The following is a 16,913-nucleotide window of genomic DNA, read 5'->3' as shown; positions in this document are numbered from 1 at the left end:
TTCCAACATGCACCCCTTCCTCCTCAAGGTTCTCACTCAGCAACTGGGTCCTTCCGCTAGATAGCTCTGTGGGGCTAGCAGGCAGAGCCCTATTGCCAAATCAAACCACCCCTAATATCCTGGACCTAAATACAGTCATACCTCGGGTTGCGAACATGATCTGTGCGGGAGGCACGTTCGCAACCCGCAGCGCCGCGTCTGCACATGCACGTGACACGATTCAGCGCTTCTGTGCATGCACAAAGTGTGATTTAGTGCTTCTGCGCATGCGCCGAAACCCGGAAGTAACCTGTTCTGGTACTTCCGGGTTCGGCACGGTCCCTAACCCAAAAATGGGCAACTTGCAGCGTTCGCAACCCGAGGTATGACTGTAGTCTTAAGGAATGACAGCAGCAAATACAGTCCTTTCACTGCGGAGAGATCCATGGTGATTGGGGATTCCTCTCCTGGTAATGGGGGTGGTTAGAAGATGAACAGTTTCCTTCTTCTTCTGCACCCTGTGATTGCTGGTCCCTGCTTGTTTCCACCATAACTGCATAGAATTTCTCCTGTTGCTGCAAGTGTATTTAAAAAAACAAACCCAAACACAACATGCAACTGTTACAAAATAGGTCTCTTTATAGAAAGTTGTAGAGGTAATCATCATTATAAGAACAAAATGGGTTTGCCAGGATTATGGAGACATTTGGGAGATATTTAGCTCAAAGCCTATTTTTACAAAACTTTTCATGTACCAATAAAGGACTCCCAGGAAATATTTTTATTGCTACTGTATTTCAAAATAAAACTTCAATTTACAAGTTATATATATAACAGGCATGAATATTAAACTCCCACAAATTTGTAAAAAGGTATCTTACCATTTTTTCTTGATTGTTTTACTCATTTGTTTGCAGCATATAGAGAAACTAACGGTACATATCCTACCCAAGTTCACACGTAAAAAGTGTCATTTTAAATAAAACACAAATGGGTTTATCAAAAGTTCATTTCCATCAAGAAACATGACAAAAGTGCAGAAAAGTTCTGTTACAGATACTTCTTAATATGAACAACTGGATAAGATAAACAGTGTTTTGGCAGGAGGCTAGTGTGGTAAAATCCATGCCATCCAGTACAGCAGTCCCTTTCATCTTCCAGCTATGGAACCTGATGAAACCATTACAAGAAATAAGAAGTTTTACAAGTTAACAGTGGTTCACACAGTTCGGCTACACTGGCATTCTAGGGGTGCCATTAGGAGTGGCCCTCTTGGTCTTCTGAATTTGGTTTTGATTCTTCCGAGCTTTCACCGCTTTCATTCTCACTTCAAATACTTCATGTATGGCCTTACGGAAACAGTGGAAGTTGTAGTCTATTAGTCCTAAAGAAAAGAACAGAAATGTTCCATACTCAAACTGCCATGGCAACAACACAAGTAAGTAAACTCTTTTCTGTGGTATGTACTGAAAGTAAAGGGCTAAAATCAGATTTCTCTCTTAAACACAACAATGTAAGAAAAGCTGTAAACGACTACAGAAATTTATGTACAATTTACCAAGAATTACACATTATTTTAAAATGCACCATTGCAATGTTTGGATTTAAGCACTAAGCCAGTAACCTCACTCAAAGTTAATGCTATAAAGCTATCTCACTTCCCTAAGTGAAGAGGGTACAAAGAGTGGTTTAAATCTGCTGTGTTAGCCCTTTGTTTTTCCAGGGATTCAGAAGTCATGTGATACTGAAGCCACAAAATAATGAAGACCAGCCAAGTTTTATGAAATATATTTTAAGTTGAAATACCTCTCTATGGAGACTGAAGTCATGAAGACTAAGTTATTCTATGCATACATTCCCCACAGCATTTGGAGAGCAAGTATGATGCAATAAGTTTACAAAAACAAAAGGCAAGGATGTTACTGCTGCTTAAGTGGAAACTCTTGTGTGTACTTGTGTATTTAGAGGATGGTAGGAAAATATAGGAGTAGAATGAGAGGTGAATATACAGTGGTGCCTCGGGTTAAGAACTTAATTAGTTCTGGAGGTCCGTTCTTAACCTGAAACTGTTCTTAACCTGAGGTACCACTTTAGCTAACGGGGCCTCCTGCTACCGCTGCGCGATTCCTGTTTTCATCCTGAAGCAAAGTTCTTAACGCAAGGTACTATTTCTGGGTTAGTGAAGTCTGTAACCTGAAGCACCTGTAACCTGAAGTACCTGTAACCCAAGGTATCACTGTAATGAGAAAGTGTCACTCCTGATTAAGCGTTAGGGAGGAGAAACGTTCCATTTCCAGAAACCCTTTAGTGTTTGGACTAGGATACACAGGTTCAAATACCCTCTCTACCATGAAAGCTCCCTTTGTGACTTTAGCCTAGTTGCAGTCTCAACTCTTAACCTCTCACAGATATGTAATAATAATGTGGGACAAAGAAGAACATTGTGCCACTCTGAACTGAAATGACCAGATATATAATGTAACAACATGAATATATGGCTCCAGCAACTTTAACAGAGGCTACAGCAAGCCCAATGATCAACTGTAATACCTCCATACCCTCTGCATTCTTTACTATACTTTTGTCACAGCTTGTATATACGGAATCACCAAGACAAATATTTAATTATTCATTGGGAACAAGATTCTGAAGGATTTTTAAACTTTCAAAATGAAGTTCAATACCTTTTCTCTCAAAGCTTTCTTCTCTGACAAAGCAAACTAGCGCCAGGAACTTTGTCACTTCCTTTAAATAAAGGACTGTTGTGTTGTTCAGTTTTATTATTGCTGTTGATTCTTTGTCGTAAGGAGTTCCTGCTCCATCTGCTTTGAGCCTGAAGAGCAAGACACAGGTGATGTTGGAGAGAAGATAAATGCTGTGATTTTATCTGCTTGAATGAATACGTTTTTATTGCTGCTTTCAAGTCTATTTAAAGCAAAATATGTTCGAGGCAGATAATGCCAACCTTTTTAGGCCCGTGGTAACATTTACAAGCTGGAAAAACTCTTGTGGGCAGACCCTCTCCCCTAATCAAGCACACACCACAACCCATTCCATCAAATGCTTCTTTCAAGTCTTAATTCAGCAGAGGAAGAAGACCCTTTGGGTTCACATGCACCTTTGGGTGCTATGTTGATATTCCCTGATCTAGTGTGTAAATATCTTATTCCAGCTCTATTTTCAATCCTAGGCTGCTTAAAAATTTGCAGTTTAAAAAAAATCCTGCCATGTATTTGATGGCTTGCCAGGGATAAAGTCACTTATGTCTCAGCCTCAGTGGAATTATCACTGATTTTATTTACATGAAAATTACAATGCTGCCCTTCCAGTGACCAGGCCTTTGTGTAGAACTTGTGGTGCATTTTAGGAGCTGTTACTAGAATCTCTGATCTATAATATTTTGTATACACAAGTACCCCCCAGTTACATCAGCTAACTGGCTCCTGTTGGAAGACCCTTGGTTTCTAGTTAAAAAGTGCTGTAGATTAAACAAGACTAAGGCGAATTCACTTAATCTTTTCTGCACAACAGCCTATTCTGCTCTATCAGTTGTAAAAGCTTTAGAGTTTCAAAATCACTTTTATCTACACACACACAACTCTGATGACCTTTCTCTCTCTCACACACAGTGTGTGCTTTTGCAATTAAAGTTTTTTTCTATCCTGAAATAACAGCAAGCTAGAAGATCATTACTGCATATGAAAGAAAAACCTTCTAATCTTATTACTACTCCATTTGCATTTTAATTGTTATGTGACTTTAGGCCTTATAGGTTGCCCAAGACATACAAGCACAAAGGATGGCGTTAAGAGTACTTTTTGTTGTTGTTTCTTTACTCACCCATAAATGCAGGAGATGTCAATGACAACATCTATCATATCACAGCTGAGCTCATAAGTCTGCATGTCCACTGGGGTACTGTCTGTTGCAATATAAATTTTACTGACTACATCAAAGAGAAAGGCTTTCTCAATTCCAGAATTCTACAAGGAAACAGGGAGAATATAGATTTCATTGAAGGAACCAAGTCTTTAGACAATAAAGATGATGCGCATGAGACAATAAAGTGTGCATGAGAAAAGAAAAGCTGGTGAAATATGGTATTATAAAAATAGTCTTAGTGTAATTCTTGGGCACAGACCAACAGAACTCACATTGCTGTGTCCCACTGAAAGTATAACTTGGTGTTTGAGCTGCAATCCTAACACCAAGCTATGCTGAACAGTGCATCAGAACAGTGGATACAGTTCTGATAAATATATGAGCTTGTAACAATAATCATAGAGACCTAAGTTACATTCTAGCAAAAGTTTGAAATGAATTGTTGTTTACAAGCAAGTGAGTGTTTGCAAAGTAATTCCACTTCACTGAACAGTTTTTATTGGCATTTATTCTCATATACCAAGTATCCTACAACAACACATAACACAAAAATGAAATTAAAAACAAACAAAAACAGTGTTTTGCAAGAAAATATACAAAGGCTCAGGAAATACATATGCAAAAAAACAGCAACTATTTACCGAGATAAAGATGTTAAGCAAGTTCTCCAGTGTTGGGAGCTGGGGGATCAATTTCTGTACCACTTTGCTAAACGCTTCAAATATTGAATGGTCGTATATGCTTGTTAAATAAAAGCTGGAAAAGGAAACAGACATCAGTGTATCTCTCTGAAATGAGCAGCTCTGGAAAGTTTGTAGACAGAAATGAGGCATTATAGTGCTTCCAGACAGGGGCTTGTGGAATTAGGGTTGCCCATGCATGCAAGTTGCCCCGCCCCACCCCCTGCCCGTGCTGCCATCATCAAAATGCCAGCTCAGACTTTATTTAATTGGGGTTTCCCCTTACTGTGGAAAATTTCAGCAAGTAAAAATAATCCATTATACATCTGCATGCACTCCTGGTGTAAAAACTCATAAGGAAACTTCTTTTGATGGGTGATCTGACACATGATGTTTCAGTGAACAGTCTCTTTATCACCCCACCTGTATGTCCATTTGCTCCTCACCCAAGCATAATCTAGCAGTTCTGATGAGTGTGCCTATTTTTACCATTTGCTACATGCTGAAGTCATGTTCAAATTGCACACCCCACCCCTCCGCCAACCCTGGCGAAAGCACAGGCCTCCACTTGGCGAATTGTAAAACGTGATAACTGAAGCTGGTATCCTTGTGAGGTTAGCCGTAACAGGACTCTCATTCCTCCCTGTTTGTAGAATCTTCTGAAGGGATGCTCTTACAAGAAATAGGCTTAAAGTGCCATCTGCCTACTATTGAACCACTATGCCATCTTGTGTATTACTTGAGTAAATGGTAAATTATATCCTCAACACGTTTATCTCTTAAGCCAGGGTGGGGAATCTTATTCAGCATGAGGGCCGGGTTCTCTTTTTGGAAACCTGTCAGGGGCCACATGCCAATGGTGGGAGGGCCCTGAGGCAAGTGTGGGTAGATGAACAGCTGTAAGCATTACGTTTCCGCCATAGGCTGGTTTCTATACACCCCACTCTGCCTTCCATCCAGGCAAGGAAGAAGCACACTGTAGCCAGAAAGGCAGAGCAGGGTCATTATGGGGTGTGGCCTAGGGAAGAGACTCTAGGGCCAGACAGGGAATTCTGGAGGGCTGCGTTTGGGCCCTAAGCATCAAGGGATATAGTTTGACTATGCTGTTAACAGTTTTCAGGATTCAGGTAGTACATACAACCAAATATATTATTTTCTCATGTCAATTATTGAGTATTCATTTTAAAGCTGAGCATTAGTCAGTTTTGGACATAATGCTGAACTCCAGCCTAAAAAGCTCATGATTTCTAATTATTTGACCACTGCAACTCTCAGTTGGCCATACCACTGCTGTGCCACCCCTTTTCCCCTAAGATTTTACAAAAAGTTGGCACATATGCTTGTTCAATATGTGAGGCATACTGCTTTTTTCATTCTCCCCTGTCCCCAAAGCAGGCTTTATCAATTGCTTTGCTCTCCTCACCTCAAGTGGATTTTTTCCAGCCCAGCATCTGCAAGGTCATCATTTGCCCTCTGATGAATGTCTCTCTGTGTTTCAATCTTGTGATCATCAGACAAACCATCTACTTTGTGGATAAATATTTCAAAGTTTATGTCTGGATTCACTTTATAGGCTCTTGTCACAGTGAGATGCAATCTTGCCAAGGCTTCCATATAGTCATCCTACAAACCAAAAATAAACTGGATAAATGCTTTGCTTTTGTAAATCCAATTAGGAATTAAAAGTGTTTAATCTTTACTTCTCGAGTTTTTAAAGGGTGGTTTTTTTTACATCTTCATAAACAAAAATCACAATGTGAAAGCACTTCAGCGAGTTATCAAGCACTAAATCTTAGCAACACTCCTACATTTTGAATCTTGTTTTTCCTGCCTGTCTCTTTCACCTTCCCTTATTAAAGCAGCTGTTTTAACAAGTACAGGTCACTTGCCTCTTCCTTCTGTGTAGTGTTCACTAAGAAATAGGACACTTTTGTGATGGTAGTTTTAACTAGGCATGAGGGATAGACAGAGCATTCCATTTCCATTCTGTGTTAGTTTCACATGTTTCCTTCATAAATCTCAAGCATTGTTTTAGTACGATTTAACTCTTATAAAAATTTCAATTCTACTACATGTATTAGTGTTTCAGATAATACATAGAGGTGCAAAAAGCATACTAGGTCTAATGTCATGATGAAGTCTACATGTACGTAACAATGAAAGCTAAAATAACAATATTTACACTATAGCAATGAGAACTCAGGGCAGGATCCATAGAGCTGCTCTACACTAGAGCAATGAGAACTCATGCTTGTGTGGGTGAGGGAGATCTGGTTTTTGCCAAATCACTTGGATGTAGGCCCCTAGAATACATATCACACTACTCCACAGGGTCCCTCAGAATCAGCTTTTGAGGTGTGTGAGCAAGGGGCTATAGTGTGAAGGGGGACAGAGGAAAACTCTGCCTCAGAAGGGAAATCCTGATTGTCATTCTCTGGATCTTGCCTGTACTAACGAGAGAGTCAATCACATTGTGTGTTGCTATTCTTATTGGAGATGTGAAGGCCCAGAGAGAAATATCAGAAAAATTGGGAGTGGGGTGTGTGAGACAGGTATTTTTATGGCTCTTACATCTCTACTTTTTACCATCCATTCTACTGTTGGGTGATGTTTGTGTTTGCAAATTTAGGGTATTTGGTCTAAGCTAAGATCATAACCCAAATCCTTTCCTTACCTGAGAATCAATAACAAATATCAGTGCTCCGGTGCCTCGGAAAATCATCTCATAGTCAAAGGTAGGGTCAAAAAAGTCAATTTGCCCAGGAAAGTCCCATATCTGAAAGTTAACAAAGGAGCTGTTGGAAACATCCTCCCTGCAAATCTTATTAGTGCTCTCCAAGAAAAGGGTTTCATTCGGTGACATTTTATGAAACACAACTTTCTGAATCGAAGACTTTCCACTTCTTCTCAGTCCCATTAGCAGAATTCTTGGCTTGACTTCAGTACTAAAGGGCTCATTGAAATCTAGAACTGAATAAAAAGAAAACATTATTTGCAAAAATAACAACAATAAAAACAGGTGTTTATTTGCAACCAAATTCTAACACAATTTCAACTGATTTTACTCCCCAATCCTACCGTTTTAGGATTCCTTCCTTTCCAATGCCAAAGAGATCAAGCTTTAGTTGACTGATCTAATGACTAATTAACCTCTGCATTTCCCCTTCACCCTACCCACCAGATTTTGCCAGTAACAACTGCTGGTTCGAAAGACAACTCACCTCCCTCAAAGAATACCGTAAGCTACTGATGGTGAAAAATGCAGAAGACCCTCAGAATTAGTATTGCATTTTGTAAGCTGTTACAATCACAGAGTTGCTAGTTTTAATACTTAATCATCAATCTATTAAACCTTTAGTTTATTGACTGGTGAGGGAAAACGTGAAAGCAATGAGACTTTTTGTTTTTTACTATTTTTGCTCTGGTTAGTTAGTATAATAGTGAAAGAAAGTAAAAAATTTTAAATGCAGCCTTTTCTTCCAAGAATACAAGTGGCAGCTTTTTGTTTGCTCTATGATATGCTCTCACACTTTCTTAGTTATCTCAGAAAGGCACCTGTATTGGGGGTTTCAAGGAAGGGTGGTACAAAAATATTCAAAATAAGTAAATAAAAGTACTTCAGGTATATTGAAATGGACAGTGACCAAAGAAAAATATGCATTCATTGCTGTATGTGACATCTGGAATAATTAACGCTATATACTGGAAGAGCTCCCAAATACCCAAACAAATATGTAAAATGGAGCAGCATAGCTTCCTCAAGTAAACTAACATGGGTGTTATGATTCAAATATGCAGTACTTAATTTAAATCTTTTTGAAAATTAATAAGGTTGTATTATTGTATTGGAATGCAAAACAGGATACGGTAGTAAGAAATCCATTACCACTGTATTTTTTCAATAGTTAAGAAAAAACTTTTAATTTTTTTTCTTTAGTTACCATGGCCTTCTAGTAAATGTAATCTTTTTGTTTAAGATGTTGGTGTTGTAATTCAACATCGGGAGAGCCCTGCCTTGTTCCTGATGTGGGTCTTCACTCCCTGCTTCTTCCCTGGTGGCGAGGGGCACAATTTTGTGGTTCATTTTAGGTGCTAAAATGTCCTGGGCCAGCCCTGGCCACAGCTTCCCTTATCCCTATCTTATATGGTGCAGCATTCAAATATTCAAACCTTTCTACCACCTGCAGTCTGTAGGAGTATAACCCAGAAAGAACAGTAGCATGTGCTATTTCTGTACATTCAGATCAGTTCTGAAAGGGAGCTGTGAAACATGAGATGGCACATATGCTCACTGAATCATGGGAGAAGACCTCTGATAGAGAAGAATATTCGTTTTGGAGAAGAACACCTATTTCGGAGGCCGCTACACCGCAAGTAATATTTGTCACATTCCCTTCTCTTTGAAGGAAAAAAGAGCACTCTTACTAGAATAAGGGCTCCTTAAAGTAGTGTCACTGGAAAAGCTGTTTTGCTTATAAATCCACAGATTGTCAAGTGTGTGTGTGTGTGTGTGTGTGTGTGTGAACTATATAGACTCTATAGAAGTATAAACTCCTTTGCACAAAATACCAACAATGCTTTCTATGGATTAATGTCAAAAGGACACTTTGAAACATAAATCTAACGCTTCCCTCAAGAAATCCTAGAGTCTGAAGCAATTTTCTATCTTTCCCCAGCTCTGTAAAACAGAAGAGAATGCAGCCAAAAAGGAAAACAGTTTGTGTTATGCACAAAGCAACAGGTGGCAGAACAGCCTATTCTTTTTAACACAAAAATGTAGGTAACCATGGTTAACCCATTAGCAGAAAAAAGGGTTTCTACTTTTAAACATGCCTATAAAAATACCCTTTCTATACCATCACACCAGTGCACACAATGTCATCAAAAATATGCAGGCAGACCCTGGAGCAGAGCCTGGTAATATGGGAACTGACATTCACAGCTGCAAAGGAGCTCTAAACACTGAGCCCTCTACAGCTGTTGCCTTTTATGGGCCTGAAGTCTGCCTTCCTTATTTCCTTAGATCTCCAAGTTCGCATCAGTAAAACACGTGCAATTTGTAACAGACACTGGATATCCGTACCACAAATACCAATAGGAAGTACTTTATTAAAGCTTCTCCCTCCCTCCAGATACTGTTTCAGGAGTTTGACACATTAGGATAGTTTCTCCCTCTGCTCTTAAAACACAGGCTGAACCCAACCTCCGTCTCCAGCTTATTTCCCCTCCCCCAACTCAATGAACAAACTTAGTTTTTCTTTCCTTTAGTTTCTCATTAACGTTTCATCCCATTGCTCATCTACATAAGTTTCCTCCCAACTTTATACCATCTACAATTCACTTCTGAAGCAACCCATACAATCAGCTGCGCAGCCACTTATGTTTTTATTTCCATGCTCTCCCAATGCTCTCTTCTACCTACTGTATTCCACTGTCTGTCACATGCCTGGACACCTTCTCCCCTTCCCCCTCTGTTTTCTCCCTGTTCTTCTTTTCCTGTTCTTCCCCACAACAAGGCAGCCACAACAGACAGTACTCTAAGTGCCTACTTGTTCCTCTCCCCAAATGCTCACTTATTATTTGGACACAAAGTCTAGATCCACAAAACTATCTACAAAGAAAGTTTTAATGAAATTTTTATATTGGTCTGCTTTTCTGTATTTTTGGTGCTGGCTACTTCGTTACATGTGCTAGATTGTATTATTTAAACAATCGTATTTTCCTATTTGATTTGATTTTTTCAAGCTGTCAGAGGACTTGGCCAACGGGGCAGTCTATAAATGTAATAGACAATAAAATACAAAGTTAGATCTGACTCTAGTCAATCAGCTACCTATTCCTCTTCCTTACATCACATCTCATACTTAATTTCCTTTGGAAAAACAATGCTAGGTGTCATGCTGCACTTCAGGTTGTACCTTTGGACCTGAAATCACCTTTCATCCTGATCTCAGGTATGCATAAGCTAGAGGTGGGTATTCAGTAGCAAGGTAAAAGCTGCATATGTTGAGGCCTTCAATGGCTACTTACAATTTTCTGGGTGGGACCTACACCATGATATTGAAAATATAAACTAGATGGGATGGGGGAGTAACCCCCCCAAAACTAGACCCTGGCTCACATTAAATTTGGTGCACCTTTATATTTATGCAGCAAAAAGCTGGAGTACCATTAGTGTTTTAAGTGTTTGTGCTGTAAGCCAGGAGACTCCTAGTTTCGGGCTGCATACACAACATACATTTAAACACATCCACACGCACCCAAGAATCCTGGGAACTTTAGTTTGTTAATGCTGCCGAGAACTGTAGCTCTGTGAGGGGGTAAACTACAGCTGCCAGGATTCATGTGTATATGTAGCTCAAATCTCTCTTTAACTACAAGATGGCTTTAGCAAGTCTCACCCAAGGCTTACCAAGATAATGAATGTAAAGTGCTCCAAACTTTCTGAAGTGATATACAAAAATATTACTATAAAAAGCACGAGAAATCTATCCCCTCTCAAATCTAATCCTCCCAACAGATTTCTCATTGTCAGGTGCCATCCTAAAGATAAAATACATCTCTGGCTGTCCGTTTCATTTCTCCACTGAAATCACTGTAAGCTCCAGCACATCCCCACCTCAGTGACTAATGCCATAATCACACCTCTCTTTCAGTCTAGTCGTGTGTTCCAAATCTCTCTAGCCAAACTCCAGGAAGGATTGCTTCTCTTCCAACCCATCTCATTCCTAGCACCACCCATTCACACTCCAAATTCTAACCCCATTCCTAAACTAATGTCTCCAACTCCCAAACCTGATAAAAGGTAAAGGGACCCCTGACAGTTAAGTCCAGTTCCGAACGATTCTGGGGTTGCGGCACTCATCTCACTTTAGCCGGTATTTGTCCACTCCACAAACAGTTTTTCTGGGTCATGTGGCCAACATGACTAAGCCGCTTCCGGCGCAATTGAACACCGACACCAGAGCAGCGCACGGAAACACCGTTTACCTTCCTGCCGGAGCGGTACTATTAATCTCCTTGCACTTTTGGGTGTGCTTTTAAAGTGCTAGGTTAGCAGGAGCTGGGACCAAACAACGGGAGCTCACCCCATTGCAGGGATTAAAACCGCAGACCTTTTGATCGGCAAACCCAAGGCTCAGTGGTTTAGACCACAGTGCCACCCACGTCCCAAACCTGATACCACACCCCAAATTCTCTCCTCTGCCCCAAAACTCTTACCCTATTCCAATGTTAGCCCTGAGACATCAAGTACCTCTGTTTATGTTTAGAATGGTACCTCGGGTTAAGAACTTAATTAGTTCTGGAGGTCCGTTTTTAACCTGAAACTGTTCTTAACTTGAGATACCACTTTAGCTAATGGGGCCTCCCGCTGCTGCTGCGCCACCACCAAGCGATTTCTGTTCTCATCCTGAAGCAAAGTTCTTAACCCAAAGTACTATTTCTGGGTTAGTGGAGTCTTATACCTGAAGCATCTGTAACCCGAGGAACCACTGTACTTGTATCCCCATGTTCTAATATCTCTCCTTCAAGGCCCTCACTCTATACTCTACCCAATTCAAAGCACAGCCTTTCCCACCCCAGAAGCCTTCCACATCCCCACAACCTTATTCCCACCTGTATTGCCAGTGTCTTGAAAATTGTTGTACACCTAAGAGAATGAAAGGCTTCTATAAGCGGGGCCAGTCCGGGACATTTTGCTACCCAAGGCAAAGGACAAGCACAGACGATGACTGGGCTTTGGCAACTGAATTCCACTTCCAATACTGGTAATGGGACACCATCCTCTACCACATCCAGGGGCAGCAGGCTAACATACAAGCTTCATGGCACACAAAGCTCTGTCCTCCAACCACTATCACCGTCTGCACCAATTCCCCCATTCTGCTGTACGGACGTAGCCTGTATGAGACCCTTTGCAATCTGCAAGAATCCAAGATCACTCAGCATTCACTTGGGCAGCACGACGAGACTTTGGTTCTGTCTCGCCAAAAAACAAAGCAAAGGGAAATCCCCAACCCAGTTCAACAGGTTAGGTGTGGGCCGGTCCCAGTATTAGGAAGAGTGAGGCAGCAGATACTGGGGAGGAGGATGAGTCAAGGGGTCAAGGTAATGGAAGCTGGAATAACTCTGTCAGTAGAGCACGAGTCTCAGTGTCATGGGGTCTCAGTGTCATGGGGTTGAGCCCCACATTGGGCAACATATTCCAGCATTGCAGGGGGTTGGACTAGATGCAGTGGCGTAGCGTGGGTTGTCAGCACCCGGGGCAAGGCAAGTAATTTGCGCCCGCTAACCCGTGGATTTGCGCCCCCTAACCCTAACCCCCAGATGTTGCGCCCGGTGCGGCCGGCCCCCCCTGCACCCCCCACGCTACGCCACTGACTAGATGATCCATGTGGTCCCGCCCAACGCTACAATTCTAGAAGGCCTCTGCGTATCAAGCCGCCTGATGTGCCCTCTAAGCCCTCCTGCAGCCCTCAGGTGTGGTGGCAGGTGGAGTCCCTTTCAGTATATCTGCCAGCCCAGTCGGAACTGGGACACCACCTTGGCCCTCATTGCTTCGGGTAACAAAATGCCTTGGGCCACTCAGGTTGCTGCTGCTGCGGGCAGAAAGAAAGTAAGAAAGAAAGGGGGGGAGGGGTGTGTGTAGCATGGCCATAGCCAATATTTTTGTTGGGGGGAGAGGACATTGTTGGGGGGGAAATTGATCAGTTAAATATTTCTATTCTTTTACTTGATGGGGAGGGCAGCTGCCCCCCTCTTTGGCTATGCCCATGGCATGCAGGGCAAACATTATGGGTGCAGTTTGTTGCTCCCCCTCCCACTCCTAGGGGCTGAGGTCCCCCAAAGTCCATAGGCATTGCCATTCAAAGGGTGTGTGTCTGTGCACCCGCGTCTTGTGATCGATTACGTGGGGCGGAGCTTACCTGTGTGTCACTCACAACAATATTTCATCCAAAGTGGGCACCCCCGTGACCCAACCCCGTTTCCTCCCTCCCCTTTCCCAGCCCCGCAACTCCCCCCAGTTCTCCCGGGTGCGCTGAACGCCGCCTGCGCGCAGCCCGGTGGGTCCCCCCCCCTCTCTCTCTGCCGCTCACTCCGCCCCAAAACAATGGGCCTGGCAGTCACGAGGCCGCCCTTTCCCTCCGGGGCAGCGGCGGCGCCGCCGCCGAGCTACTTACACGCCCCGTCCCCGCCGTTCTCCGGGTCGCCGTCCGAAAACGATCCACTCCCGTCCCCGTAATCTGCAAGCCCCACGATCTCGTCTTCTTCCTCGTCTTCGTCTTCTTCCTCGTCTTCCTCTTCATCTTCCTCCTCTTCCTCCTCCTCCTCTTCTCCCTCGTCCTCCTCCTGCTCCTTCGGCTTCCCCGGCACCTGGCTCATCCTGCTCCCTCCCCGGGCTTCTTGCCCCTTCTCCGAAGGCAGACCCCGGCCGGCCGGACCCCCAGCGGGACACCCCGCGCCCCTCGAGGCTGCCTCTCGCCTGGGACGCTGACCTAAGCTGCTCCCTTTCCTTGTGTTTCTTCCTCGCCGCCGCCGCCGCCGCCGCCGCAGTTGTCAAAGGAAAGTCAGCCGAGGCCCTGCCGCCCCTCCCAGAGGAGAGAAACTGCGTGACCCAAGTCACCTGACACACTCACACACACTCACTCACACACACACACACGGAGTAACATAATAGTAGACGCCGAGAAACGAGCCACTCGAGGGAGGGGCCCTACCAATGAACGCGCGCGCGCACACACACATACTTTTTAAATAGATGTAGATAGATATATTAAGGATTCTCCTGCCACACGGAGGGAGGGGCCAGCGTGTAATTTGCGAAAGGAAAGCCGCGGGGTTTCAAACAATGTTTCAAAACACACCGTCCCACCTCGCCCCAAAAATAGGTGTGTTTGTGCACTTTGTACGTAGTGGGAAGGCTGCGGTGGTGACTAGACTCGAGAGTAGTGCAGAGTTGGGGATTTTGACAGGTACACCTTTTTCTTTCTTTCTGTAACACAGTGACATGACAAGATCTTCCAAAAGCCCCTTTTTTGAACAGCTATTAAATGTATGGGTGTGGCTGTCTCCTCTTGCATTTGGCATCTGAGCATGTACAGAGTATTTATGTCCCCATTAGCTTACTAGCACATCTGAGGGTGAAGTATTCTGGCCAGATTTGAGAGCCAAAATCCCCTTTTTAACATACAACTGCCGTCCTAAGCATGCTTACCACAGAGGCTGGCTGCAATTATAAAGGGTGAGTCCTTTAAAGGAGGCCCTGTGGATACAGAGTACAAATGTCCCACGGGGCCTCTTTTAAAAGACTCACCCTGTACATGTGTATACCCACACCCTTCTACCTGGGAGTAAGCCCCATTGAACTCGGTGAGGCTTATTTCTGAGTAGACATACAGAGGATTGCACTGTAAGTCTCACAGAAGGCAGCAAATTTTTACCAGAGGAAACCTTCAGGGAACCACACCGCAAAATGTCTTTTGAAAAGCGCTGTCTTCTCAGTATTAATCCACAAGTTCAAGCAGTGGCATTGAATAAGCTGGCAAGACAGGGACAGTAAAGATGAAAAGTGCACCCTTGAAAATTTGCAGACAAGTTTAGTCAGGGAAGATGCTTCGGAGTGACTGGTTTACATTATACAGTTATGGCTGCACAATCCTGTGGCCAGTAAGCAATCTGTTGCTTCTGAACGCACTTCTTGACTCATGATTTGTGAGCGATAGGAGAAATCCATTATCCTCATGACCAGATGGTTCATCACTTTAAAAATATTGCTTTATATGTTCTGTTACTGAGCTCAGGCGCTTGAAAACAAATACAGTGGTACCTCGGGTTAAGTACTTAATTCGTTCCAGAGGTCTGTTCTTAACCTGAAGCACCACTTTAGCTAATGGGGCCTCCTGCTGCTGCTGCCGCGCCACTACAGCACGATTTCTGTTCTCATTCTGGATCAAAGTTCTTAATATGGGGCACTATTTCTGGGTTAGCGGAGTCTGTAACCTGAAGCGTATGTAACCCGAGCTACCACTGTATGGGCAAGGCCTGCTTTTTTGACCCAGGCATACACCAGAGCGCAGAACCAGCCCACTGATGCAGCGGGGTGAAGCACTTGCCTCAGGTGGTGGATGAACAAGAGGCGGCGCCCTGCCCACCCCACCACTTCCGCCACCACCAGAATGCGCCCTCTCACTGGAATGCCTCCTGGGGTGGAGAAGATGAGCCACAGCACCTTGCAGGATGCCTCCACTCTCACCCAGTTTGGGGGTGAGTGGAACACCGGCTGTGTGTTCCGGTGGCAGCAGAAGTGGTGGTGGGGAGAGTGGTGTTTGAGCTGTGGAAGCATTTTTTGTATATTCAAGTCAATCACTGAGTGATTTATTTTTTTCTTAAATGTGTGCTGCTCCTTTTGCCACATCTGTTTTCCTACACAGATAGTCAACCACCAGATCCTAAGCGTGATTTTTTTGTTTTTTTATTTTCCTGAGAAGCAAGTCTCACGGTGTTCCATGGGACATATATTGTGATGAAAAAAATTAGGGCATGCGAATCAAGGAGGGTCAGAATTCCGGACCGTGCTGTTCCGCACCGTGGACGCTAGATGTCGCTCACCAACGCCCATCTCGACCTCTTGACTCCGCTCTCTGAGCAGCAGATCTTTCTCACTTTGGGCTGTTTCCAGGTGCGGCCGCTAGATGGCAATGCCGGAGCGGATGGTGAACGCAGAAGCCTCCCCCCGCCCCACGCCGGAGAGCAAAGTTACCTGCGGCGTGCATTGGAGCAGGATTTCGTAGTAACTTTGCAAACCCTTTTCACGAGGGTGGAGCGAGGGAGGACCAAGCCTAGCGCTCCTACGAGGGGCAGCTGGAGCGGCAGAGATTCCCCCACCTCCCCGCTTCCTACAAGCCCATCGTTTTGCGCGGTTTGTTCGTCCGCCGAGCTGGGATGTGCGTAGCAGGGCGCCCTGGGAGAGAAGAGAAAAGGTAGGCATTTAAAATATACATATATGCATTGCATTGAGAGGGGAGGATTATCCCTGCATGGAAGAGAGGGTTCTGCAGCCAAGGCTCCGTCTTTTACACCGTGTCTACATTTTGTAAACAAGCAGGAGGGGGGAATCTTTGAATACAAGAGCTATCTGTAAGGAACTCCTCTGTTTCTCTCTCTCTTTCTCCCCACCCCCAGCTCCTGTTTCTGTGATTGTTTGGCCGCTGCAAGTGTTGCCTCTTCCTCTCTCGCCCCTCCTCCTAATCTCAGAACCTTCCAGGGCTCAGGTCTGAGCCAGCGTTAAACCATAACGCTGCCTGGATATGCCAATGCACACCCTGGCTTATGTAGGAAGGCGAGGGGAAAAAAAAACAATGAAAAAAGCAA

At 43.8% G+C, this 16,913-nt stretch overlaps 2 protein-coding genes across 8 annotated transcripts in view; one reads left to right on the top strand and one right to left on the bottom strand.

Moving 5' to 3' along the window:
• Positions 1-595: 595 nt before the first annotated feature.
• On the bottom strand, positions 596-14,204 carry RRAGD (Ras related GTP binding D). The gene is made up of 7 exons (XM_082216912.1): positions 13,724-14,204; positions 7,216-7,511; positions 5,965-6,164; positions 4,503-4,617; positions 3,820-3,962; positions 2,664-2,812; positions 596-1,363 (listed from the first exon to the last, which is right to left on the bottom strand). The coding sequence occupies exons 1-7, from the start codon at positions 13,923-13,925 to the stop codon at positions 1,212-1,214; spliced, it is 1,257 nt and encodes a 418-aa protein (XP_082073038.1). The 5' UTR covers positions 13,926-14,204; the 3' UTR covers positions 596-1,211.
• A 1,995-nt stretch (positions 14,205-16,199) lies between these two features.
• Positions 16,200-16,913, top strand: part of ANKRD6 (ankyrin repeat domain 6) — a 64,468-nt gene continuing 63,754 nt past the window's right edge. For 2 of the 7 annotated variants that reach the window (XM_082216873.1, XM_082216872.1), the window contains exon 1: positions 16,219-16,522. The gene's annotated coding sequence lies outside the window, so the exon portion shown is untranslated. Of the gene's footprint in view, positions 16,523-16,913 lie in introns of all 7 variants that reach the window. The other 5 variants (XM_082216878.1, XM_082216870.1, XM_082216877.1 and 2 more) reach the window with 5 other exon arrangements.

The sequence above is a fragment of the Podarcis vaucheri genome, assembly GCF_965113315.1.
Source record: "Podarcis vaucheri genome assembly, chromosome: 3".
NCBI classification, from domain to species: domain Eukaryota; kingdom Metazoa; phylum Chordata; class Lepidosauria; order Squamata; family Lacertidae; genus Podarcis; species Podarcis vaucheri.
This window is presented reverse-complemented; position numbering and strand designations above follow the sequence as displayed.

What these genes read in the sequence shown, in the direction of transcription:
- RRAGD (XM_082216912.1), bottom strand. Translation starts at nt 13,925, where the DNA reads ATGAGCCAGGTGCCGGGGAAGCCGAAGGAGCAGGAGGAGGACGAGGGA. An exon ending in TATTTGTTATTGATTCTCAG is followed by an intron (nt 6,165 to 7,215) that starts GTAAGGAAAGGA and finishes TTTGGTTTGTAG; the next exon opens with GATGACTATATGGAAGCCTT. An exon ending in CTGGAAAAAATCCACTTGAG is followed by an intron (nt 4,618 to 5,964) that starts GTGAGGAGAGCA and finishes TTCCTTTTCCAG; the next exon opens with CTTTTATTTAACAAGCATAT.